This window comes from Andrena cerasifolii, chromosome 3 (assembly GCF_050908995.1).
Source record: "Andrena cerasifolii isolate SP2316 chromosome 3, iyAndCera1_principal, whole genome shotgun sequence".
Taxonomy (NCBI): domain Eukaryota; kingdom Metazoa; phylum Arthropoda; class Insecta; order Hymenoptera; family Andrenidae; genus Andrena; species Andrena cerasifolii.
The window spans coordinates 18,038,638-18,064,065 of NC_135120.1; the positions used below are offsets into that span (position 1 = coordinate 18,038,638).

The 25,428-nt window shown below is 43.8% G+C and overlaps 1 protein-coding gene across 6 annotated transcripts; it reads right to left on the reverse strand.

Moving 5' to 3' along the window:
- Positions 1 to 1,458: 1,458 nt before the first annotated feature.
- Larp (La related protein) lies at positions 1,459 to 25,329 on the reverse strand. Of its 6 annotated transcripts, none has more exons than XR_013085022.1 (18): positions 23,438 to 25,329; positions 15,986 to 16,059; positions 15,684 to 15,737; positions 14,937 to 15,105; positions 14,682 to 14,786; positions 14,396 to 14,577; positions 14,088 to 14,212; positions 13,816 to 14,005; positions 13,021 to 13,566; positions 12,582 to 12,739; positions 12,266 to 12,491; positions 12,019 to 12,186; positions 11,681 to 11,940; positions 11,429 to 11,589; positions 10,973 to 11,227; positions 10,734 to 10,867; positions 10,102 to 10,652; positions 1,459 to 4,084 (listed from the first exon to the last, which is right to left on the reverse strand). XR_013085022.1 is itself a non-coding variant. In XM_076809059.1 (18 exons), the coding sequence occupies exons 1-17, from the start codon at positions 24,273 to 24,275 to the stop codon at positions 10,158 to 10,160; spliced, it is 4,140 nt and encodes a 1,379-aa protein (XP_076665174.1). In that variant the 5' UTR covers positions 24,276 to 25,329; the 3' UTR covers positions 5,754 to 6,665; positions 10,139 to 10,157. The 6 variants fall into 6 exon arrangements, 4 of the variants coding, with proteins under 4 accessions (XP_076665174.1, XP_076665176.1, XP_076665173.1 ...); XR_013085021.1 differs by lacking the exon at positions 1,459 to 4,084 and adding an exon at positions 5,754 to 6,665; XM_076809059.1 differs by lacking the exon at positions 1,459 to 4,084 and adding an exon at positions 5,754 to 6,665 and having other exon boundaries at positions 10,139 to 10,652.
- Positions 25,330 to 25,428: the final 99 nt, after the last annotated feature.

The window sequence follows — 25,428 nt, forward strand, 5'->3', positions numbered from 1 at the left end:
TAGAATGAATTTGGGCAGCAAACAAAAATTGCGTTGTAATCAGGAGGAAATCCCCTACATATTCACAAAGTTTCAGAATTTTTTGAATTTTCGGGTTCGGAATCTTCCCTTGTCAGTTAAATTCGGTTGAGTCAGTAGATAACAACGAGGTCTTTAACGGGGTAGACACGGGTAATGCAGCGCTCTGTATACCGACATAATCTGGCCCGAAACATGGGTTTGCGCGCTGACGTTGTTTGTCCATATATGAGCAAATTTTGGGCTGGGCGAGGTCTCATTCGAAAGATGAAGGTCGAATGCAGCTCGCTCTGCTCATGGTTCAAAGAGATTGTGTTGATATGTAATAATATGAGTGTCCAAAGTAGAGAAAAAGTGGGCGAAATTCACTCGCAGATTCCAAGCATTTGTACGTCACTAAAAGAGTTTTGTGACTCAAACGATGAGCAGAGCGGGCTGTACTGAACCTTCCTCTTTCGAATGAGACCTCACCCAGCTCAAAATTTGCTCATATAACGACAAATAACGTAAGCCCGTGATTGCATTCCCAAATACGAGTTCCGCCATATTGGCGATAATAAAGAGCAAGTCACGTGACAAATTTAGTTCAGATAGTGAATACGAGATGGCGCCTACTCGGGAGGACTGCCAACAGCAGTTTCATTTATCGACATCGAGAAGCTACAGCGCTCTGGCGACGGAACTGTTAACTAAACAAACTCGTCCGTTCTGAGTGTCTCTATCCTTTTCTAACGCTCATTCTCTTTCACTCTAATCGCCACCTCCTCGCATTATATGCTCCTGTTATCCAGGGCACAGAAGTACCAAGCTTGCATAACCAAAGTTAGTGGCCCGAGAGTAGCGCTATCCTTGTCACACCCGCTGGCGCTCTTCCTCTCGCTCTATACACTCGCCTCCTCAACTTCCTATGTTCCTGTTAACTCGGGAGAATTTCTGTGCCTATTAGGAACCTATACAGCAGCGCCATAACGCGTTATAAGACGTTTAATTGCAAAGTACGATCGGTAAGAGACCACTTATGAAAATGTTTAATAAGTGATATGTGACTCCTTATTTGAAATGTGCGTTTTTTGTCAACTAAAAAACACTTGAATACTTTCAAAAGGAACGAGTGAAAGGAACAAAGGAACATTTATTTTTTTTTTTACTTTTTTCCAAAATTTATTTGGATTACTCGAATTTGGCAGTTGTATAAGAACTGGATTGATTAAACATTTATTTATTTTTTCAATATTTATTTAGATTGTTGGGAATTGTATAAGTTTTAGATTGATTAAACATTTGAGAAAGGGGGTGGCTTGATTAGCGGGTGAATTTAGTTGATAAAGTAAATGGACAATATTATTCGAATCATATGGTTTAAGTAGTTGTTGGGAGGATTAAGAGGATGTCGGTGTTTCACAATTTGAAGGATAAATAATCGAAGACTAGACGACAGACTTTCTTTTGCAGCTCGGTTTTTTTGTCCTTTTTTCCGTTTTATTTTATGCATTCGCAAACGTTACAACCTTTCTACGCGTACAGGATTCGGAGATCGGTCACACGACATTCTCGACTCACCACCTTTTACACCCTTATCGTACATATACCTAGGCAATGCGTTACATCTACAATATGTAAATTATATATATATATATATATATATATGTGTGTGTGTATATATATATATTTTTATATAGATATCTGTAATTTTCGTTTACTTTATCTCCCCTCCTCTATCACATACACGCACTCACGCACACAACCCTCCTCCTCACACGGCCTCTCGCTATTCCCATACTCCACTACAATGCTCTTATACACTATACGTATGTATACCTCGTATTTACACGGTCGGCATCAATCGACGCAGCAGGATCGATTTAATTTACCATTCGTTTACTCGTCACTTCTTTTTAATGCAAAAATATCGTCGGTACGGTCAGATCGTAAGAAAAACCTCCCTACCCATTCTCTACGTGCGCCTCGTGGCTAAATCTGAGAAGTTACATCGGTAAACGATAATAGTCGGTTCGATTCCAATCACCTGGCTACCCAGTACAATATTATTACAAGCACCCACGCGATTTCGTCCTCCTCGAATATTTTACAACCTCCCCCTACCGAAACCCCTCGCATTACCCGAGGTAAATAAGCCTACTCTACTACTGGGGACGTCGCGCGGATTCTCTACCATTAGATTAGAGTATTAGACGTTGTCTCTACCGCGACTACTCGCTTCACAGTAGACAGTGGTCGACCTTAATAGTCCATTCGGCGCCTTCTATCCTCTCGTCGGCTTTGTCTTTCGTACATTTGTTAAAAAACTCGCGAAGAAAACTCTAACATTAAAATGCCTCGTTTACCACCCTTTAACTTCTCAGTCGATCCTAATCGTTACTCGGCTAGCGCCACCTAATCGCGTGTACCCGTCGCTAATAGTGTAAAAATTGTAAAAACCGTTTCTGATATATCGCGAGATGTCCTAGAAGTCCCGTGAACAGTCGCGCCCCGAACAGCTGATCGGCCGCCTGGGAGAAGTGAATCGGCCGAGGGTCGCCGGTCCTTCTTTCTCTACCGCCAAAGTGTCGCTGGCATCGCAATCCAGAGCGGAGCCTCGGATCGAATTTCAGTCGAAGGCACACTATCGCGAACGAGAATCTGCCTCGGTTCCTTGTCGCACGGGAAACGGTACGATCGGAGACAGCAAACGTCCCGTCGTCTTTCTCGACAATATCCATATAGCATCCCCGCGTTTCTTCCATTGTTTCGTGACTCTGCGAGTCGATTCGGGAGACTTCGGCCGACCGAATAGTGCAGAGTTGCACGAAGGGCCGCTCGGGGCTCTTTGCGCATCTCTGGAGTAGTGAGTAGCGAAAGCTTATTTTACTGAGCGCTTTCGAAATACGTGCGCCTTCGATCGAAACGCACCGTGGACCATTTTTTTCGCGGGACTGATAACAGACAGTGGGAAAGGCGAAAAGGAGAAATTCTCCGCTTTTAAAACCTCGAGCTATTCTTCCCTTAATCCCACGCACTTCCCGCTAGCAACAATCCTTTCTTCGTCTTTACAGGTCTCGTGAGAACGGTTACAACTAAAAGAGCAAACGGAACGAGCGTATTCAGAAGGGGAATAGAACGTAAAGACGGTCGTCAAGAAGAAGATACACTAAATACAAGGGATTAATCGTGGTCGAAGTATGAAAACAAAATATATACACGTATAGCAGGGCTGGAGTTAATCTTCGTGTACAAAGTGTATCTTATAGGAAACATTCCTTCTTTTTTTTTTTATACATTTTCATTGAAACCCCGTTATCTGCCACCGGCAACCCCCCATCCGCGTAACTGTACGCTTAAGGCTTAAGTGTAAAATTAACGTTTATATACGTACACACACGGATACGCGGATGTATGTATGTACATAAGAAACGACGTATGAATTCGTAGCGTGTACAGTGCATTCCTTTGCTTCGCGGCAGGACATCGGCCTGGCGAGGCGATTCCATGAACTTCCGGCGAGGAACTATTTACATTTATCCTGCTACAAGATCGTCGTTCGCTGAAGAAAGCGGTATTCGGCAGAATTCCCTTTCCATTCCGATTCCCTTCCCCATGCTGTACTGCCTCTCCGCTACCTTCGTCCAGGCGACCGTTGTATTCTGTTCCGTTACGGGGAATCTTGTTCCCGCCAATCGTCACGGGAGAACTGATAATCGCGATCAATTAAGCAACACACACTGCAGGCAAAATCCTGAGACACCGGCGTTCTCGTTTTGGCAACTGGAAGACTAATCCTGAGGCACTTTTGTTTTCTCTTTTAGAATTATAAATTGTCCCGTGTGCTTTTACGCTCGTACTTTCCACTGATATTTAAGGGTAAATATCAGATTTAAAAGTTTAGGATTTTTTTAAAGAAAATTGTAACAGATAAGGTAAAAATTCCTTTTGGTATTGATTTATACGCATTTTAAGATAATACAATTTTTATTTTATTGTTTTTTTCCCCGATATAATCTTGAAGAAATAGGCGTGACTCTGACGGTGACGAAAGCACGGTGTACATTATATTTCAAGAGAGGCTCATCTGAAATTAAAAATCGAAAGTTTTTCTTAAAATATATGAATGTGGTTACCGCATTACCATTCGTTGTTGCAGAATAATGAAAACTCTATGATTAACACATGTTTTAGTAAAAGTGCCCTGCAACCGCTAATATTTTAAGCTGAATAAAATTAAATTGGCTGGACCAAATCTTACGAAAGTTGGTAATACGGTAACGATATTATTAACGAAAAGAATCCGGAAAGAATTTTTGGAATCCGTCAATCAGTTCTTTTGTTTTTATGTACACCGTTAGTTATAGCTACTTATTCGAGATTACATCGGAGAGAAAAAATAATAAAAAAAGTTATCATCTTAAAATATGTATAAATCAATACCAAAAGGACCTTTTACCCTGTGTTACAATTTTCTTTTAAGAAAATCCTAAATTTTTATGAAAATGTACCCTTAATTGAATCCCTGAAACGTGGCTATCCTTGCAGCAAGAATGTTCAGCACTGCAATGCGTGAAATCGTTGGAGCTTGGAAGATTTGAATGGCGTTGGCAACGGTGACATCGTTAAACTTAAAGCGTTAAATATATTAAAGTAGCAACGAAGAGTGAAGCTCTGGAACGACGGTTTGGCGGAGGTACAGTACAAGAAGGGGATGAGATCCTGGAGCTTCAGTGACCATTGAAATCATCAAGGTCTGAGCTGTGACAAGCGCGTGATAACGATCGAACCCTAGCGAGATTTATCGTTACTTCTTAACTTAGCTCGATTTAAGCCTACGTTCATTCATTTTTTTTGAAGCTTCGCTTTTTTCTTCTTTAAATCATTGTCTTAAAAGTGCGTAGTCACTCGCTTAAAAGCTAAGGTAGCTAAACCTACGTCGCCAAGTACGAAATGGCAAAGAATGGAGGCTACGAACATGTCCTATGTAGAGAAAATGCTTCCCCCTTAGCGATTCTTCTGGCACCTTTCTTTATTCCCCCTGGCATTCATCCACGCGCCGCACGGCTCGCGCTTGCTTTCACTTTGTGCTAACCGATCTTCGTCCGTTCGAAGTTGTCTTCCTTCGCGCTCGGAGACAGCTGCGTACTCTCCCCCCTTTCACGCCCTTCTTATTGCTACTACGCGTCGCATCTCACGAATTCAAACAGACTTTTGTTGTGTAAAAAATTCTATTCGCCCCTAGAGACTCTGGCAACGCGGGAACCAAACTCGACGGAAGCTTGTCTTCCTTTTCATAAGATTCGCGTAAACTCAATTGCCATTGGTACTCAGAAAGCCTGGCTTACAATTAGAGTCGACGCTTCGAGGGTTCCGTTATTGCGTTCAGCTCTATGAAATCGGTTGCGCTAATTGACTGCTGAATATCTTGAGAACGTTTGACTGTAATACTGTCGTTGTTTTACAAATAATTCTACTCGGACCTCCGGTCGACGTGTACAATCGTTCAACGAAACAAGGACTGCAGGGGGATTAGAAGACGACGTAGCGGTGGCAATGAAATTTAAAACACGTAACGAGTAAATTGTTCACGTCGCGGTGCTTTCATTGCAGTGTTTATCACAAGTAAATTAATTCGAACGGACGTAGGAACTCTGAAACGATCGACCGCTATTAAATACGGATCGCATTCGCCGCGATCGGTACGAGGAGATAAGTTTCTGAAGGACAATCGGCGCGCAACTAATCGTAACGTGTGCAAAATACATATACATATATATTTCATAATTATAATTCATTTAAAGAGCCAACAAGTATCGATTAAATATTACGAACTAAGGGAATCGAATGAACTTCCATCGATTTTATGGTGAAGACGCAGAAGGAGTCTGGAGAAGAGATTGTGAGCGCAAGTACGAACTTTATGTAACTCTAGCGAACATTCGTGGGGAAGACGATGGAGGGGAAACGAGAACGCGAGAAACGGGGAACGTTGTATCACTTTTTCTACCATTCTTTAAAAACTTGTACCAAAAGCCTCCTCACAAAACCGGGCGATCCCTGGCGTTAAATGTTGAAAGGCAATCGCCGTTATAATGGACAATTTCGGATGTTTCGCGAGTCATAACATTGGACAATGAACAATTCATGAATGAGCATTAAGTTTGCAGACAATTTCTAAGGAACCGTTGGGCGGTCCCCAGGGTAAATACTTCTCAGATACTGAATTATACAATACAACACGCGATCACAGCTTTCTGAATCCCAGGTGAGGGTGTTCAGGTAATTCGCTCGCAATCCCCAATCGTTACGTTCGAACGCGGAGAGCTTTCAGTACAATCTGCGTCATTAATTTTACTGGAATTTATGAACACAGGGAAAATTAATTGACCTCAGGTCTGAGAATGAGATCTCGACTGAAACGGTGGCGTCGATGGCGTGTTTCGACAGCTGTTTCACTTTGTCGTTAAGCTTGCTTTACAATTTTTCTTGGAAAAAGAAGCAGACACCTCCTCCTTCTTCTCTGGAGCCTTCAAAGGCTTGGGAGAAAATTTCTGATTCAACTCAATTTCGAAATTTCCTCAACGGCTCCCAGCTGAAGAGAATTCGGACGAAGTTCGACGTGGCCCCTCTAAACTCGGGCCGTGATTAGATTCCCTTTAAGGCCACTGGAAAAGAAAGAAATTTAGTAGAACTCGATGAGCTTTCTCGATAGCCGCATTTCGTTTAACTAACTGTTATCTAGTTGAACACCGTCGAGATTTTTCTACGCATTTACATAACAATTACATTGGTTCTTAGTGAGCGTCGGGTTCCATCCGACGAACGGCCCGCGGAAATAAAACTACGTAGTGCCTGTGTTGTTCACCAAGCAGAAGAGTGTCGTTTGAATGTAAAAAATATAAGAAACTCGTAGCCAGAGTAAGAAATTAATGGAAGCTTCCATCGCGAGCGTTTGAACGCCTTCCGTATGCATATATGATCACAAGGGGAGCAGCGAGCCGCCTGCTCGATGGGCGATGCTATTGCTTTTGGCGTCCTCCGATCCCTTTCGCATAAAATGTACAATTCTCTTTAAAAAATGGAACAAGTGTTCGCTTGGGGGAAAAAAATGACCCCTCGATAGTACGATACCGTTAAAGATGATGGCTTTTCACCTTTCGCTTGACTTGGCGGTCGCAGCGCGTTAATGGTACGGAATAATGTTTAACAGAAACTCAACGTTTTTCTCGGTGAAATTTAAATAGACCAGCATGTTTCGCACGACAGTGCTTCTTATAAATTGGCGACAAGTACGGGACCCAGCCGAGCGAAATCCTTATTGTAAAATAAAGAGGATAGGGCCGACTGTGGCGGTGTCGTTGATTAAGGCTAAGTATATTTCAATCCGAAGATCAGCTATTTCTCTTTTTGCTCTCGAACGTTACTTTTGCAGAACGATGCGTTGACTCAGTGCGTGACTAGTACATTAAACAAAACAAGAAATAAAAGAGACGAGAACGGATCTGTAAAGATGCCAGACATCTACATGCGATTCACGCGTGATGCAATTTAATGTCGACCCTCCAACCCTTTCGCTTTTAACAACGTGGATAATTAAAAAATTGTCGACGAAAAATTGTGATAATGAATTATTACGAGAATGTGCCAGCCATTCGTGTTTCGAGATACTTTCTACTGTTGCACTTGCGACTGGGAATATAATAATTTCAGATTCAAACGTGGCTAAAAAGTACTGGTAAATTGTTAATAATTTAACCACCTTTGAACTAAGCCTGATTCTAAAATTCTAGTACTCATGGTCACAGGCACGATACTACTGAATTAAATCTTTAGCTTGTGCTTCTTTTTTTAAATAACAGAATTGGTCTAAAACTATTCGTTCTTAATTAAGAGTACAATAATTCCTTTCATTCGACACTGAACTTGGAAACCAATTTTGCCCACTTACAAATCCTAGCTAGCCTAATTACATTCCTAGATAACCGTATGCTTAACCATAACTCCTACGTAAACCTGTTATTTCTTATACAGGATCGATATTCAATCAATTCAATGCTTTCGTTGCACGATTAAAAAGCTCTAGCATCTAAACGACAGAATTCCAATGTTTCTGCTTCGATCTCGGTCGCTCGACGAGTTCCAGAGCTCTCTTCTATCACCCGACACTGCCCCCACATAATCCATTCAGATATTCTGCCCAGCCTCTTCGAGAATTTCGATTCGGTATTAGCGGAATCAGAAATAAAATTTTCGGTCGACTTTCTGGATCGTGGCTGTAACGTAGAACGACTTCTGTTTAGCAATTGTCAAAAGAAGACAATAGAAAGGCTCCCTCTCGAATACGAGCATTCTCTGCCCCAATTCTGTGGCTGACAAAGAACCGAAAGCCAACGAAATCTTCAAGTCTGCAAATGAATCTCTGACTGTTACGTTCGAACTCTTAACATTAATTCTCAGTTACTGGTAACGGAAAGTAACTACCAGGCAAAGCAATCATTTCGATCGAGAGCGTGTATTAAAAATCTTCGCCACTTTGCCATTTCACTTTCCTTCTTCTTTAGCTTGAAATCGTTTGGTTCGACATCAACATTCGGACTGTACGAATCAAAGCACCGGTATCGAGAGTCACATCCGCCTTATTGAAAAAAAAAAATAGCCGCGTAAACTTCTATGTCTAAAATATAATAATTCGTTCTGCACCGGCCACGGACTGAGCAAGTTTCATTTGCCAATGTGACATTTCTTGTAATTCTTTTTTTTTTCTCTTTTATTTCATTCGGGCGTTGAAATTACTTAACAGCTAAAATTCATTTGAAGAATTCATTGCCACTTTTTTTCTGCCTTTTCTCTTTTTTTTTCTGGGAGAAACGTTTAGCCTAATCGATGCAGTTTTTTTAACGATTCAATATTGTGAAATTATACATCATTTACATAGAGAACCTCACGTAACATGCTTTACAAGTTTAAAAAAAAGTAACTACCACGTACTGCTATAAAAACATTTGTACACTTTGCGATGACGTTCTCCCGACATCCTCGAATGTCGGTGACGATACACGCGCTTCATTCCGAAAACCCGGAACTTCGACCGTATCTAATATGCACCTCGGCAAAGTTCTGTGTATGGTTATATTTCTCAAAGAAACGACAGAAGTTTAACAATTCAGTAATTAGTATTACTCATTGAAAATCAAGAAACAATAATACGATGAATAAGCCAACGTTCGCATTAATTTCAAGTTCAGTTGCTTTCTCGACACCGATCGGACAAAAAAACAAAGATCTCATGTTCGTCATTTACTGTTTAAGGAGTTCAGTTATATTCTGCGATCTAACGAGTACACGTTATTATGAAACTCGATTACTTCGCGGCTTTAGTCGTGAAAGGTACAAGTGTGGCATTTCGGCGTGCTTCGGGAAATGGTAATCGAATGACGGCAGAACAGAGAGTCCTTTCATCGGCAACTGATGAGCAACTTTCTGCAAAGGACGTTTATCATTCCTTGCACGATACTTCGGACCAGCAACTTTATTCCCTCTCTTCGCGGCGAAACATTCGAATCTATTGACAGTGCCAAGAAGCTTTGCACGTTCGTAGTCGTGCCTGTGCCCCCCGAGATTGCTCGTTCACTGTGGGTCTCTCTTTCTCCACAACGAGCTCAGCACCCGAGCATCCGGAGGACGAACTGAGCAGTGTATCGACTCGAGTTCGGTACACATCATTCCCGTTAAGCGAGGAACATAGCCGGAATATATCGGTAAAATACAACCTTAACGGACTACCGTAAGAACACCTCCCGCGTACATGTCTGAGGAGACGGAGGTGCGTGTGCCTCTGCCACCTTCGCCTTATAGCGTTTCATTTTCTCATTACTATTTATTTCCTAACGATCCTCAACGCCAAGGACGTGCTGATATTCGTATGTACATATACAGACAGAGAGAGAGAGAGAGAGCGAGAGAGAGAGAGAGAGAGTTTTGTGCTCATTCTCTTACACTCTAGTACACCGTGTACTCTTGCTGTTATTTCGAACGGGTTTCTTCTCTCTCTGTTCGAGCAAACATCCTATTCATCCCCCCCTGGAGAGCGACGCACTTAACTGTTTCTAGCGATCGAGTAAGTGCCTGGCGCACTTACCCTTTCCGTCTCGAGGCGATCACTTTTGGGACACCGGCGTGCTGTCGATCTTGATCGTGACCGACTTGGCCTGCTCGGGCTTGCCGGTCGACTGCAATCGATCTCTGGCAGTGTTCTGGCACTTGCTCACCTCCTGAGCCTTCGCGAACGAGCCGGAGTTCTGTCTGCTTCGGGGCTGCTGTTTACTGAGATCACGTTGGCTGGTCGACGAGAATGGAGCGGCGTCGTTCCGCCGCCTGGAATGGCCCAATCGGCCCGAGCCGAAGGAGTCGGCGCGGTTCCGGAACTGTGAAAGGTTCACCACGTCCACGCGAGACTTCTGCCCGGCAGCATTGTTCTCGGCGCTGGAGGTTGGCAACGTTACGGTGCTGGAGCCGCCGGACAATCGGCGGACTCTGCTTGTCGGCGAGGCGTCGCCACCACCCGCGCTCTCCGAGACACTCCTGTTGCGCCTCTTCGCCGCCTGGGATCGGGAGTTCGCGGCGAATGCTTGCAGCATCTCGTTTATCTGGGGCTGCAACAGATGATCGGTCGTGAAACTTAAGGGTTTGAAGCGCGATGAGTATTGGATGCTTCAAAGTGTATCAAAGCTTACCTCGACAACCCTGAAATCTTCAATGCTCTTAAATTTAGACAAATACTCCTGTAACTTGGCGTCCACTTGAAGTTGATCGGCCTGTTTGTAATACTTTAAGAACGCCCAGAACTTTTCTAGCCCATAAAGCTGACCTGTAATAGTACATGAAATTTTTCTATCGTGTTCATTGCCTACGAATGTGATACATAGTTTAGCTGTTAAAAGAACTTTCACGCGCGGATAATAAATACACTCACCACTCTCGTAATCTTGCACCGTTTCGACCTGGAAGTCTTTGTAAAGCTGGTGTCTGAACCTCTTCTCTAGACCGTAACTGTAGAATCTGAAAAGGCATTCCAGCCCGTATCGGTAGCCTTCGCAGGCGTCTTCTTTGGCTAAACTTCTAAACTCCTCGTACATGGTGCGATTGAAATTCTCCCGCAAAAAGAACGACCAGAAACGGAAGAGCGTGTTCATCTCTTGCGACTGGCCAATTCCAAGTCTCTTACGTTCTGGAACACACGACACACGTGATTAGTATTTCCATCCTTGAGCCGGTAGTACGTTTCTAGATTAGTTAGAGCCTTCTCAGATCTTAATTTCTCAGCACAATTGTCAGTCGGGAAAAGAAGACAAAAATAGAGTTCATCATTACAATTGATCAGACGATCGTGCCATGTATAAAGAAAGTATTTGCGAATTTTGGTAATTACCTTTTAAACAACGCGAATGGTACTTGTGGTAGACTTGCTGTGTGAAACCGTTCTCCTTGAGGAGAGCATGACTCGGGTGCTGGAAGGTGGGCAGAGATTGTGGCGCACTTCCATAGCTGCTTGCGAGGTAGCCTTCGTTGGGACTTGTTCCCGCGCTACTTCTGAAATACAGGATAAAATATTTTGAAATATAGATTTACCGAATTATCTTCTTCTCTTTCCTCGCTCTATCACTGATTCTTGCAAACGTACCCTGTAGAATATGTACGCGGCCGGTGCTCTCGCACATCCATGATCCAGCCGACGTGGTGCTCAACAGGTGGGTTATTGCTGTGCCGCGTTTTCCTTTTCCTCGGCGTCCTAGGATCAACCGACGGCTCGTCCTTCACCACAGCGAAGAAACGAGGAACCACGCCTCTTCTGCCATTCCTACCGAGTCTCGGTTTCTCGCTCCAGCGGTTTCTATCCCCTCGACGGTCCTTCCTCTCCAGGCTATCGAAAGCCGTTGGCAGCTAGTTTCGAAGGAAACATATTAGCGTAATTCTCAGGTGACGTCTAGGAAAATATATGCCAGAAGATAAATAAAGTACCAGCGTTGGAAGCGACTGCGACACCTCCATGTCTTCTATCGCAGACGGAGGCGGAGGTGGGACTTCTGGATTAGCTTTCTTAGGTGCCTTGGGAGCCATTTTCTCAAAGTCCTCTTGACTAATCATGTTTATTGTTTTGTAACTTCCAATCGATGAAGAGGAACCATACTGTAAAATCATAGGATATTAATGTTAGTAAAACTATTCAGGCTCCAGCGTCTTATTCAATAATGAACATCGAACTTACGCTTTGACCATCCTTTATCCGTAAGTCTTCTTCGTAATAATACAAGCCATCGTTAATAGCTTGTTCGAGATCCTGAGTCATTTTCACCCTAGTTGTCCAATCACCGGTTCGATTGTGACCCTCGTGCTTTGGAATCCGTGTCGGCATCGACACAGTGGTTTGTGTGAAAATTAAAAGTTTATTTACATCCCTATCCGACAGCTCGTAATCTTCGTCGTCCTCGGACCTGCACGATTAATCGCTCATCAATTCATTTATAGGAAGCATACATAGGAGACACTCGTAGTAAAAACACATCAGAAAAATGAGAACCAACCATTCGGAAAAAGCATTGTGCCGGCCGGTCGGGGGCGGTGTATCGAGCTCCTCGTCAAACTGAAAGTCTAACTCCTCCCTCTCTTCGCTCTTTATGTTATCAACTTTCTCTTTTTCCTCGTTTCTCTCCTTATGTGACGGTTTCACCCTTCGCCTTACCTATTGTATTTTGACGAACTCGGTTACTACTTATCTCTAACAGTTACGACTTTTTTCCAACTAGATCCACGATGAATATCCAATTTTCAACGTGGACGTATCAAAAGAAACTAGAATCTACTTAAACGACATCTATACATTTCTAGGATAAGAGGATTCGATCCTAAGATCTCGAACAAGTTGTAAAAGCGGAACTGTGCTATTTCTGTGAATTAGAGAGAAAAAAGCGCGAAGATGTAATTTACATGTTAACGCCGACGTTGCACGAAAAGACAATTTACCTCTTGCCAGACGTCCCCGCTCGACGACTCCCCGTTCACTTGCGCGTCCGGTACTGGAGCTGGACTAGAACACTTGTCTGTCGCTGACGTTTTATCGCCCATTTTCGAAGATTCGTTGTTCGAGAGCGGTGACAAATCGTTACTCGACGGCGCTGGAATGTTCTTCGCGTCCTCTGACTGCCCCTCGCTCTTCGCGGGATCGCTTCCGTTATTGAGCAGAGCAGGTTCGTTATATTTGCTCGTCAGATCGTTTGGTATGAACTCCGGCACGTCAGGATTTAAACTGTCGCCTATCGACGAGGATATACTTTCCGATTCACTGACCCTCCCTATTGTCGACATAACGTGGTTGGATTGAAGAACGCGTGGAACTGGGGGAATAGGAATCGTTGGTAAGGGTCTGGCAGCGGGGCAAAAATCGGATTCGGACGTGGAGAGTATTACTTCATTTTCAGACGGATTCGCAGGATCGGACGACTCCGAGAACACAGGATTTCCAGCGGCGTCAAGGATTGGCCACTTCAATGGTTCTGTTTTCGTTCTGACCTGAAGGTGAAACACTCGCATCAATTACCATCATCTAAAAATATTCTAAGTACTTTACATTTTCTTTAAGATTCAATTGTAATGAGGTCTACTTTCAAACGCCATTCATCGGACTAAGTCCTTATGGTGTCAGCGAATCCTCATCAATTTGCTCTGGCACAAATCATTAATCCCATACACTTGTAATATGCAGGGACTTGGTTCATGATTTGTGCCCTATAAAATTTATCAGGACAGAATTAACTTTACCTTGAATCCATCCACTAGTTCTAATTTCTCGGATTCCATAATCGCTTCGATAACGAGACCAACGTCTGTCGTCAATGTTTGTACACGGTGGAAGGAAGCGATTAAGGTAATGGGTAAAAAGCCTTGTGCGTCCATTTTGCGACGCAGGAAAAAGTCTCTTAACAGATTTTCCTCGCTGAAGTAGTATTCTCTGTAACGTTGAAATATTTACGATAGAACATCCACTTTGAACTTTGCCCACTTCTTTTCAAACAAATACTGCTATAACTCACATTTGATTCCTTATATATTCCTTGAGCGTCGTTGTGTCTACCTTAATGTAATTTGTGTTATTGAAATAAAATCTCCCCATGTAAGGCATCATGTAAGCTGGATCCAGATGTCCATATTTATGCATCTGTAAGAATATATTACTTCACAACAAGCTGCGAAAGCTCGCAACACCTTTATCTTAGAATGTTTTAAAATCAGTTCTACTTTCCAGTGTAACATCAAGGAATATTCTGAGAGATTCCCTTCTTTTTCTCATCATTATACAATACAGCGAGTAGAATTTAATAGATACTTTATAAACAATTACCTGCATATAGTCTGCTGCGAAACTTGAATAGTCCTGGTCATGCCTGTGCCTAAAGCTACCACGATAAGCTCCTCGTCCACCACGTCCACCTCTCCCTCTGTAACTACGTCCACCACGCCCACCTCTCGTGCTGTACCCTGTCCTGTTATCGTGATCCCTATCTCTGTACGAGTCCGTTTCCGCTAAATGCCACAATTTCAAGATTAATAAACAACAACCATCCAAATCCCTTCGCGAATAGAACCTTGCGTGGGCTACGAAACTAAATTAAATGCATATCGTGTACCTTCTCCGTTCTTTTCCCTTTGGTGATGATACTTCGGAGAGCGTTCTCGTTTACCCCGGTTCTTTGTTATGTCTATTTCCAGCGGCACCCATTTCTGCTTGCTCACTGCGAAGTTGAGAAGAAACTGTTAAATATCCGCAATAATATCATTGAATTACAATTAGAAGGAAACAGGTGCGAAAGAAGCAGCTCGGGGAAACTTTCCACTGGCCTCTCTTCTTTCATGATAGCCGGTAGAACGAAGTGACGATTTACCTTTCTTTTTCCTCTCGCTGCCGTCCGTGTGCTCGTCGCTATCATCTTGACAGTGGTTCTGCTCCTTGTTCTCCTTTCCTCTGCTTTCGACAGTGGTTCCGATACTTTCTTTAGCGCTGTTTTGTTCAACCACACCATTCTGCTTCTGCGTTGTCACAGCTGCCTTCTTCTACGTCAATACATCCCTTGATCGTCAGTATTAATAAAGAAGCTCCGTAGGGCACATTAATTATACTATACAGAGTTAGAGCAGGTGAATGTATGAATGCAATAATTCTTCGCGGGCAACAAATACACCCGCGACGAAGTAGCACTCAATTTTGCTCTAGCAAAAAGTCTACGCTCATAGGTACGTGTAAAGTTACTCTACAAGTTCTAGCTTCTGCACGGTTCATTTCTTCAGACTGGGCAATTAGTTCGCTTGTATTTAAACTTCAAAGGAACGAAGTTGTAACGATAAAAGTAACATGCTCGGCGATTACCATTAATGAAGTATTTCTTTAGCGATTGAAAATGTGAGAAATATGTATCACTAGATGACGATTACAATATCTACATTTTCCTGCAAAATATTGATTGCTGATGACCTCCAGACTAACATAAATTTTTATATCTCAACGATTATACACACGAAAGTGATAAATGTCGCAATCGCCTGGATGTCATCCTGTTTTATGCTTTAAAAAATCAGTTCCTCGGAGGACCAAACACAACTGCTCAGAAAAGCAATAAATAACTTTAACCCACCTCTCCTTGAGCTCCCAAGGTTGGCCAATCGCCGATGTCCGAGAAGTCGCTCGCCTGATAAATTACCAATTCAATTTTAATTACGTTGTAGAATACAAGGAACGGCTTAATCACTAACAAAAGTAGTCAAATTCGGTGATAGTACAGTAGATAATAATTTTTAAAATAATTAACAAATTTCGTTAACAAGTTCCTCAACATTTTTAATTTGTATACACAATTACATTATCCGTATAATCTCAAGCAGCTGAATTGAATTATTACCGTTATTGGCGCACAGTTTAATTAACATTGTCCCCTACCTTTTGATTAAATTTTCTTCTATCCTTCGATGCTGTGACTATCGTCGGATGGCTTCCGGTGTTGATGCCGTTTTCTGTAACAAAATGGCGAAATATTCCGTCACTACGGGTCACGTACCGTTCGAAACGCCGAATTCTGAACGTAACTCACGAATTCTTATCGTGTCGTTCTTAATCTATTCGAAACTTTGTGACCTCGATTATCTTCGTTGAGTACACGCGCGTGCTCCATGAATATTTTTATCTATAACCGTTTCGACACGACACAACAGCCCAACGAATCGCAGAAAGCGACCAAAATATATAGTTTCTTTTTTATTACCCAGTATTACCGCGAGGATTTATGGCGCTTAAGTGCGCGCGAATCTTCGTGTAATTTACAAACACGGTCGTGAAAATGTTTTGCAGAAAGGCTTGTCCTCGGATACGCGCCCGGTGTGATTCCCCACGCGGCACGTAGTCAAGGAATTTCGCAAATGTCCCGCGAAATCGCCCCGCGAAAAGAGTGGGAACGTTATCGTGGCTTTCCTTATTTTCTATAAATAATCAATGCAGCCTGAGTTAGAAGTGAACAGCTTAACTCTAACCGCAGCGGATTACGCAAGTGATACAGCCGTAGATTTGCTCGTTGACCCCTTTTCAGTCGAGTCGATCTTTCATTCGCTTCAAAAACACAAATCACCGCGAAAGCGAAAGTAACGAGCCACCGTGTGGCTCCTCGTGTTACAGCCACGATTATCTCCGCCCTCTGACAACGTACCGAGGAAAAACTGCGCGACGATTAGCGCCAAACAAACGCGATGTAACACGATACACGCAAAAGCAAGTGCACCTTCACGGTTCTGCCTTGCACAATGCCACTTTTAAAATAAGCCCCAACGGACTTTTTGATCGTGCGAAACTGCGATTCCCCAACAATCGATAGTTTTAAATAAACACGCCAATAAGAGATCGAATTTGTGACGGGAATATTTTTGGCCACGATAAAATGTACAACTAGAATATACCTAGTGTTTCTATTCGGCAGTATTTTGCAACGTAATTCTAGCGAATAGCGATTCGCGAGAGTCGCTTTCATTGGACGTACTGAAGAGCGTGTAAAAAGTTCGCTGTAAACAACGGATAATAGTGACTTATTGTCCCCTTCACTTTCAAGAGCGACTAAATGTAGGTAATTTTCATTCGAGTGTATTACGTATGAAGGAACGAATCGATTCTAACGAGAATTCCCGTTCGACTTATCGGCAAACGTTGACAGCAAATTACCGACAGTCCTTGAAAATATGTATGCCTACCCTCTGCTGTTTAAATATAATACCAGTATATCATAATTTTTCCGTCCATTTCGTAATTCCTTATTTCTCTTTACCATCAGCCCATAAACCTTCCCCCGCCACATTATGGACTTCACAATTGAAATGAATATTTCTTCAGCGAAATAAATATCTGCAACCATCAGATGCGTATAAATCAACAGTTCGATAAATTTATACAGCGCCGAGCTGAATATCAGATCGAATTATGAAAAGTCGAAGAGTATTTGCCAATGAACTGCGCAACAGCTCGTCACCGTGTCACCTTACAGACAAGCGCAAAAACATTCTGCCGAGAGCAACACGATACCCCAAGAACCATGACCTAAACGTCCCGAGGCCCGAGTTCTCCCCGAAAGGACAGAAAAAGAATCTTGCGCGCGCGCGCACAAAAAGAACCTCCCGAGCGTGTTTCTTTTTATTCTACGGCCGTTCGTCGAAATCCCGGTTCCAGTTTTAACGCATTGTTTGCTGGCCGCGCGAGCTATCTTAGAGCATTATCTCTCGTTGGCAGGCTGGGCCACCTCGGTTCTGTGTTGCTGCCAAGTTTGTTGCCGAGGGGGGCCAGTCTACGGCGTAGTAATAATGGCACGCTGGTATGAACCTGTGTTGTAAACAAGCGCCAATTCGTAAACAATAAACAATAGGTTGCGTTTTCGATATGTACACCGCCGACAGAATACCGAGGCTGAATATCGAGCACCTTTTTTCAAACTGTCCGCCGGGACACGATATTTCATCGTTAAACGTATGTACATATATGACGAGGCGGCTATTCAATGTGGTATTTGCGGAGAAGTGTAAAAAAGAAACGACGCGAGAGTCGAGGGACTCGCGTTCGACGTTGTCACCTTTATTTTTGTTAATCTTCATGGTGTGTCGCGTATGTGAACTTCCTTCACCCGCTGGACATCGATTTCATCGGACGTTCCGGATGTCGGTCGGTGGGCTTCGCGTTGTGTTCGCGCGCGCGCGCGCGCCAGTTAGGGTACACCTCACTTTTACATAACGTTTATGTAAACGTGGACGCGCGTACGCCGATACTTTCCGGGAATGGTGCGGGGAAAAAAATGGTATAACGGGTGTGATGTTCGACGGACGTTGCGATCGCGCCCGCAATTAACACTCGACACGGGCACTTTATCTTTGTCGTCGCTTTTTCGGAACAACCTTCGAAGCAGCGCAACAGGTGTGCACGTACGCTTCTTATTAGCTTCGCCCTGGACGTGTCTACCGTTTCGAATGAAAAGAGAAAGGGTGTGTAAAAGTCGCGGTTGCATAAAGCCACAAAAAAAAAAATAGCAATACTAAAATCGAGGAAAAATATTCTCGACGAATCAAAGCGAGCTGATTCAAATACTTTGAAAAATGATAGACCCTGATATTTCTTAGGGTGCGTTTTCAATGCCCTCGCAGATGCACGCGAAAGAAATACGACGAGCACCGATTACAGGTCGCATAAACTTCTTGCCATATGCTATAATGTTTTCTGTGTACCGTCCGTTGAGAATAATGGGCAGCAATTCCAGATAAGTCGCGCGAATGCGTTTAACTGGCGAGATTATTTCCCGACGAAACTAGTGCACGGCGAATCTTACTATTTAGAGCACTCCCGGCGAACAGATCAGTGGGATAAAAGAATACTTCCCCCACCACCCGAGCCTCCGATATTTCCTACTGATCTTTTGCAAATAATTACGCGATAATAAGCGGCTCGCTGGGGAGGGTTTACAATCACAGTTTTGTTACTCGACACAACAGACTGGAGGAAAGTGTTCGTATGCAACGGCGACGAATGAGCTGTCATTCGAAACGGCGACTGCAGCTCGAGAGTCAAGAGTACACTGAGCTGCCAGGCAAAAAGGGAGAATCGAAGAAGGCTTGCAGCGGCCAAGCACGGTAAATGCCCGCGCAGCTGCTTCGCTAGCCTTTGACGTGCAAGCGGCATTAAATGCAGCTTTGATCTCTTTCCTTGCCGGACCCCTTTGTTGTCGATTCGGGAAAGTCCGTTACTGGCCAAATAGCGATGGGAGTAGGTCCCTCGCAACCGAGGGAGACCGAGAACGTACAGTATTAAACGGACACTAGGTACGTTAGACGTATCGATCGGATCGCCACGCGAGGTTCGATCTTTCATCTTTTACTCGTTCCTCCGCGATTCTAAGAGCGAGAAACTTTAGCAAATATGTTCGTCAGATACTTGTTAACAAGATACTATTATTACTGGACAATACATTTTCAACATACTGATCCATAGACAATCTCGGGTACTTGTAAAGGTTTATCAATATTTGTTTTGATATTGAATGCAAACGTGTGTACTCATCTTCTCGCAGTTAATACTCTGCCATCCCCACTTCTATTTAATTCCATAGAATCAAATGACTGCTCATGTTTGCATCCATCGATTACTTTAAAGTGGGTAGCTCAATTACCACCGTTGATAATGAAAACAATTAGTCCTCAACGTCAATCCCCCGCTCTCGTTTTCTTGGAAATGCGTTTACTCGTTAAGGTCTTCCCGCTTAGTGTATTAAAATAATACCGCTAGTGGTGAGTGTTTTCGGAAATTCTCCGTTTCAAGGCACGCGCGAGGAATCGGTGTCTTACGAGTGCAGTAACCAAGCGAAGTTGATGGCAACCGATTCGCCCCGATGTTATATCGATAACCGGGCCCCGAGGCACAATACCGCACGTACGCGCGGCCAACAACTTCCGGTCAGTTCGATACATAATTCTGTTGTAGGAAGAAATCGTAGATGGCATCGCTAGGAGAAGTCTGGCCGCTCTAAACCGGGGAGAATTTGTCTGGTGACGTGGACTCGTAAAACGCGAATCATTCGAAGCCAGGCATCAACATTTAAATACAATGTGTGAATATTTTTTCCATTCTGAAATATTCTATGTCCACTGAACACTCGGCTAGAATTCTTTAACCACGCAAAATATTATGAACGCCGAAACGGAAATCGCAGCCGACCGTAGTCATCAGTATTCCGCCGTTACTTATCTTTGCATAATTTTAGCGTCATAGAGTGCTTCGAAAGGAAAAGGAAATGATCTTGACACTTTGCTTGGTTTTTGCAGTTTACACTCTTGCTCGAAATACTTGCTCGACGCATATACGGTCGAGAGGCATTCATTGGCCTTTACCGATTCTACTTTTATCGAGGGTAGAAGGCCTCAGGCCTGAAACAGGTTTCCTCTCACCACTCTCACTTTCTGCGACACATTTCAATGTGTATTGAGCCTCGGGATAACGAGTGAATCGATAACTGTAATTTTTTCCAGCAGACCTGCATCTTGACCGTTCCTTCTTACTTCACTCTGCCTTGCCATTCCGTCGCAAAATACGTTTCCATGTGTCGACAGTGGATCTTACGGTTACAAACGGACATTCGAATAAGTAGTAAAAAAAAAAGAAAAGATAATTCAAGGAAGACGAGTAAGCTGGTGAATTGAAGATGATTGATTTTGGGGGACGCAAATTAGTGGCAAAAATGTCACAATCGCCGAGTGATAATTCCACTTGGAAATCAGTGATGATTTTCTAAAATAACGATTCCACTTGGGACTCCAGTGTACCTACTATTGCACACGATCGCGTTCGCCGTTCGTCGATTAGATGTCGGAGGAATTCGAGAGTGAATGTCTGGATTACAGTGTGAGGAACGTAATGCAGTTACGAGGCTCTGGTAATTGCATCACGTGCTGCGACCCACTGTCGACCGCTTAGAAAGAGTGTCAATGTCGTTGCCCTCGACGTTTTTATACGTTAATTAAACAATTGGACTAATCGACGAAGATTATATAATTGTGCCTATGCATTTTCCAAGCGCGCGAAAAAATAATGAAACCGCGCGATAGACTGAATCTAATTTCTAATTTGTGCCAGCACTGCTTTTTGTTTATTTCTTCTTCATTTCGACCGTTCGTAACTGGTAGCCTCTGCAGAGGGCGTTAGACGATCGATCCCTACGTTCGAGAATTCCTATCTCATCTCGAATCGCTTTATGCGGACTCTTCGTCCTAGCAATACGTATCCTTGTGACAAAGATAAGGATCTGATACAGTGGTATTGATTTAACTGATTGTATCGGGTACCTGCTGATACTCGATTAACCGGTTAGCAACCGATTGCTCAATTGGTGTGTAGGTGTACGGGTAATACGATTACGGTTAATCGAATGCGCGCACGATATCATTGAGCGTACGACGAAGGTTTAAAATTGACAAATTGAATTGCGTTCGGTTAATAACTTATTGACCGAGTATCCGGTTTTACCGGCGAGTCCTCTGGCAGGGCCAAGACGAAACTCACGCCCTTCTTTCCTCAACCACTTACCAACCATCAGAAACGTCGTTTTCTTTTGTCGAGTTATTAACCTCAAAACGCTCACGTTTCTAAATTTCCTTTAAGCCCTTCTTTATCGTGTACTGCCTTCTAAAGAAGTTGAATTAAGAATCGGTAATTTTTGTGAAGAACAGTAAATATATCTGAGGCGGTATCGAATTACAGAAAGAAGATTAAACATCGCGTTACTATTTCCCAAATACGACCGAAGCGGTATCCAGGACCACGTGGTCACACGAGGCTTCTACGAAGTGGAGAAAGGGTCGCTGGGCAAGAGATCAAAATTTGTTATGCAAATGAAGAAAGACTATATAGGTGACGTGTTGAGAGTTGATTGCCAACATGCTTATTTTCTTGCCACGTGTATCGAGGACTCGTTGGCGGTGTACAGATAAGATGATCGGACTAGTCATACAAAATTCCCTATTATCGGCGCCGTAACGATCAAACACCTCAACTACGGGACGGACACGTGCGTACGCGGTCTTTCTTCCATCGAAACACGTTTTCTTTTATCGCTAATTTCATACCTGAATAAACTCTGCGCAACACTCGTGTCACACGGGAAGAAGCTAATTCGGTTGGTCCCTATACCGTATGGTTTCATTTTTTCGTGATTCTGTGCGCAACGAAAAAATAGTTGCGATGTTTCCGAAAATTTTACCATATGTTACTTTCAAGTTAGATATATTAATCGAATAACTAAGTGTTTTAGGCCAGTGAAAACTTTCGAGATGAGCAAATTTTTCAATAGAAATTCGAGTAACGCGTGCTTGAAATACGAAACCGTTGGAGTTCGATATTCCACGCTATTTTCAACACTAATTCATTTACTGCTGCAGAATAGCTTTATGCAACAATGTCGCGACTCGCGTTCCTGTGTGTATAATTACTGCAGTTCTATACGCATAGGAAACTGCGCGCTTTTATTGTTTTCCTGATTCGTGTATTGAAATTAAAGGAAAAATCCAATCAATTGCACTACATGGCACTCTACTTTTTCGAGTATTAATAAATTGATTAAAGTGATGATTTGATATAAAATATACTAGAATTTCTGTACTGTATATATAAGCCTAGTACACTGTTTAAATACACTGTTATATAAGTTTCATTGTGCAAGTTACCATAGAAGCTCCCCTCCGATACTTAGTCCACATTAGCACTACCTATAAAGAAGTATAGTTCCATATTCGTGAACTTGATAAGAGCCTCTTTCATCACATGTACAAAGTACGAGGCCATTTTGATACAAAATCCATGAAGTAGAAGCACTCAAAATCTTCTACAGCCTTATACTAATATATTTATTCCCCCTGTTATTATGATTCTCCAAAACATGCAATTACCGCATTGCGCAAATATATTTTGAAGATTCTCGCTCCATCGTAACGCGTACAATTTTTACACAGAATTTGACTTTAGAACCCATCATCAAACGAACATAAACTAGAAAAATTGGAATTTTTTTTCCAATGTATTCGATATCTATCGCGCAAATGCAACTGTTATTTAAAGATAAAGGAGCAAGACGAAAGATAACTCAAGAGTTTAATGCAGCCTTTAGAACGCAATAAAAACTTTAGTAACATTTTTATTAATATGGGATCGTAAAAAAAGTTATATCTCAAAAGAAAGATACGCGAAACCTGTTTTCAAACTATAAAGCGATTCATTGCACGTAGAAGTAGAAAGAAGGATGTCCAAAAAATAGAACTTGGCAATTTGAATAGAGCAGTAAATGGTAATGAAATAAGCTCTATCGATCACGGATCAAACACTTACCAACAATTCCTTGCTGCTGCGGTTGGAGCACCCTCTTCTCTTTTTCAGTCTGTTTCTCAACAGGCGTTAAGACCGCAGGAGGTACGACAGCGACGGGGTTCGAAGGCACTGCCTGTGTTGTGGATTTGCTTTTGGTCCAAGGGTTGACGGTGGGTAGAGGAGCCTCAACGTACTTAACCGGTAACGCCGATTGACTTTCCGAATCCGTGTCTTGGTCCTCGTTATCTCTCGCAGTTTCTTTATTGCCCATGACATAATCCAAAGCACTTCTATCTCCTCGGTCGCGCTCCTTGTGCGACCTCTCGTTGCTCCCGCTGTGCCCGCGAAGCGGATGCCTGTGGTCTCTGTGTCTGTGTCGTTCTCTGTGATCGCGATGCTGTTCTCTTAATTTCTCCTTCCTCCTGGCACTCTTGGGTGCGACTGTCTGAAACTCTCCGTCGCTCCCAATGTCGCCGTTCACCTGCACATTTTCAGGAGCGCTCTCCTGTCGCTGCTCGGCCGAAAGTTCCTTCTGCACGATCGGTTGGCTCTGTTCGGAGGTAGGTGGCAGTTCGTTTCCATATCGCTTGTCCAGTTTACTCTGCGGGTTGAACCTCCGTCCGTTCCTCTGGTAGAACTTCCCCTTGGCAGTGAGATTCTGAGAGGCGATACGATCCTTGATGGGCAGAGGTTGCTGGGCCTGAACCTGACCGCCAATGTTCTCCTTATTGTTACCCTTATTGTTAGAGGCACGGCTCTCGGTGCCGCTCTTGGGGTTGAGGATACTTGCGTAAGAGACACCGGGGCCCTCTTCTCTCTCGGTACTTCCCTGAGCGCCGCTGGCCACCTTGGCCGCCATCTTGAACGGTACGCGCCGAAAGACAAAAACACGAGGCGGCCCCGAATACGAGGGATCTGGCTCGAAAAGTTTCCTCACAGGATGCTGCTCCCTCTCAGGCGGTGAAGGGGTCCTGAGACACGCCGCTCACCCCCGGGCACATTAATCCGGCCGAGCCGTCTCGTCGCGAGATCGAATGATTCGAGACGTTTCGTGCGTCGTCGGTTCGGCTTTAAAGCACCAATCTAGGGACATCCTCCGCGCCGTAGACCGGACGCATGTCTCCCCGAGGTCCGTGCTGTCGCACGAACGCCTGTTCGATTTTTAACACAAGTTATGCGATGCAGGCGTAGAAGGACGAGCGTCGGCCCTTCCGCGAGAGGCGAGAGAACGCCCACTCGTGTCACGAGGGGATCGCTCTTTCCAGAAGGTGCGGCGTGCACGCAGTCACGCACGCGGTCGTTACCGATTGATGCCCCCGAAATATCTCTCCTCCTCTCTCGCACGTGCCCCGAATTCACCCGAGATCCGTGAAAAGTAGAATAGAATCGATGGAAATATCCCCGGCGTCCTGGGATCCGGTCGAACGCCCCTAGTATTCGGAGCACGACGTGCACGAGGTCCGAACGAGGTTGTGTGGTTAAGAACACGCTGACTCGGCGATTTCACGAGGCGATCCGGGATCAGCCGGCGCACGAGATTACTGTTCGAATGATGCTTTGATCTACCTTTTTCTCGGCGAAACCTCGGCGACAGAGTGCACGCGGCGTTCGTCGTGCGTGCGAGCTGCGAAATAGGAAGCTAGCAGACAACCGGGCTGCACCTCGTTGGTACGGCTAATTTTTCTTCGTTGCGGATCTTCTTTGTATTTCTCGTGGACCCTCTCGCCGGCTGGCTTGCGTGCGGCTTGAAAAAATTTAGTCACAATCGCAGCGAGTTCAGGAGCACCGTTACAACGTCACGTTACCACGGATTACGTAAACACGGCATTTTCGGCGATCTTTTTCTACGGAAAAGCGGTCCGCAAAACACATGTGGCCAACGCTGGCTCCTGGCCTTTACGCGAGCGGCTACGAAGCTTCCGGTTTAATCGATTCTATCATCTTGCCGACAGGTAGCGCCACCCTGCTTCCTTTCTCATCCATTGCCGCGTAATTCGAATAAAGTTTCATTT

Bases quoted from the DNA above. Each gene is read 5' to 3' on its own strand.
- Larp (XM_076809059.1), bottom strand. From the start codon at position 24,275: ATGGCGGCCAAGGTGGCCAGCGGCGCTCAGGGAAGTACCGAGAGAGAA. The intron at 12,187-12,265 runs GTAAGTTCGATG...ATGATTTTACAG, and splicing joins GGATAAAGGATGGTCAAAGC to TATGGTTCCTCTTCATCGAT. The intron at 10,653-10,733 runs GTAAGCTTTGAT...CATCTGTTGCAG, and splicing joins AAGATTTCAGGGTTGTCGAG to CCCCAGATAAACGAGATGCT.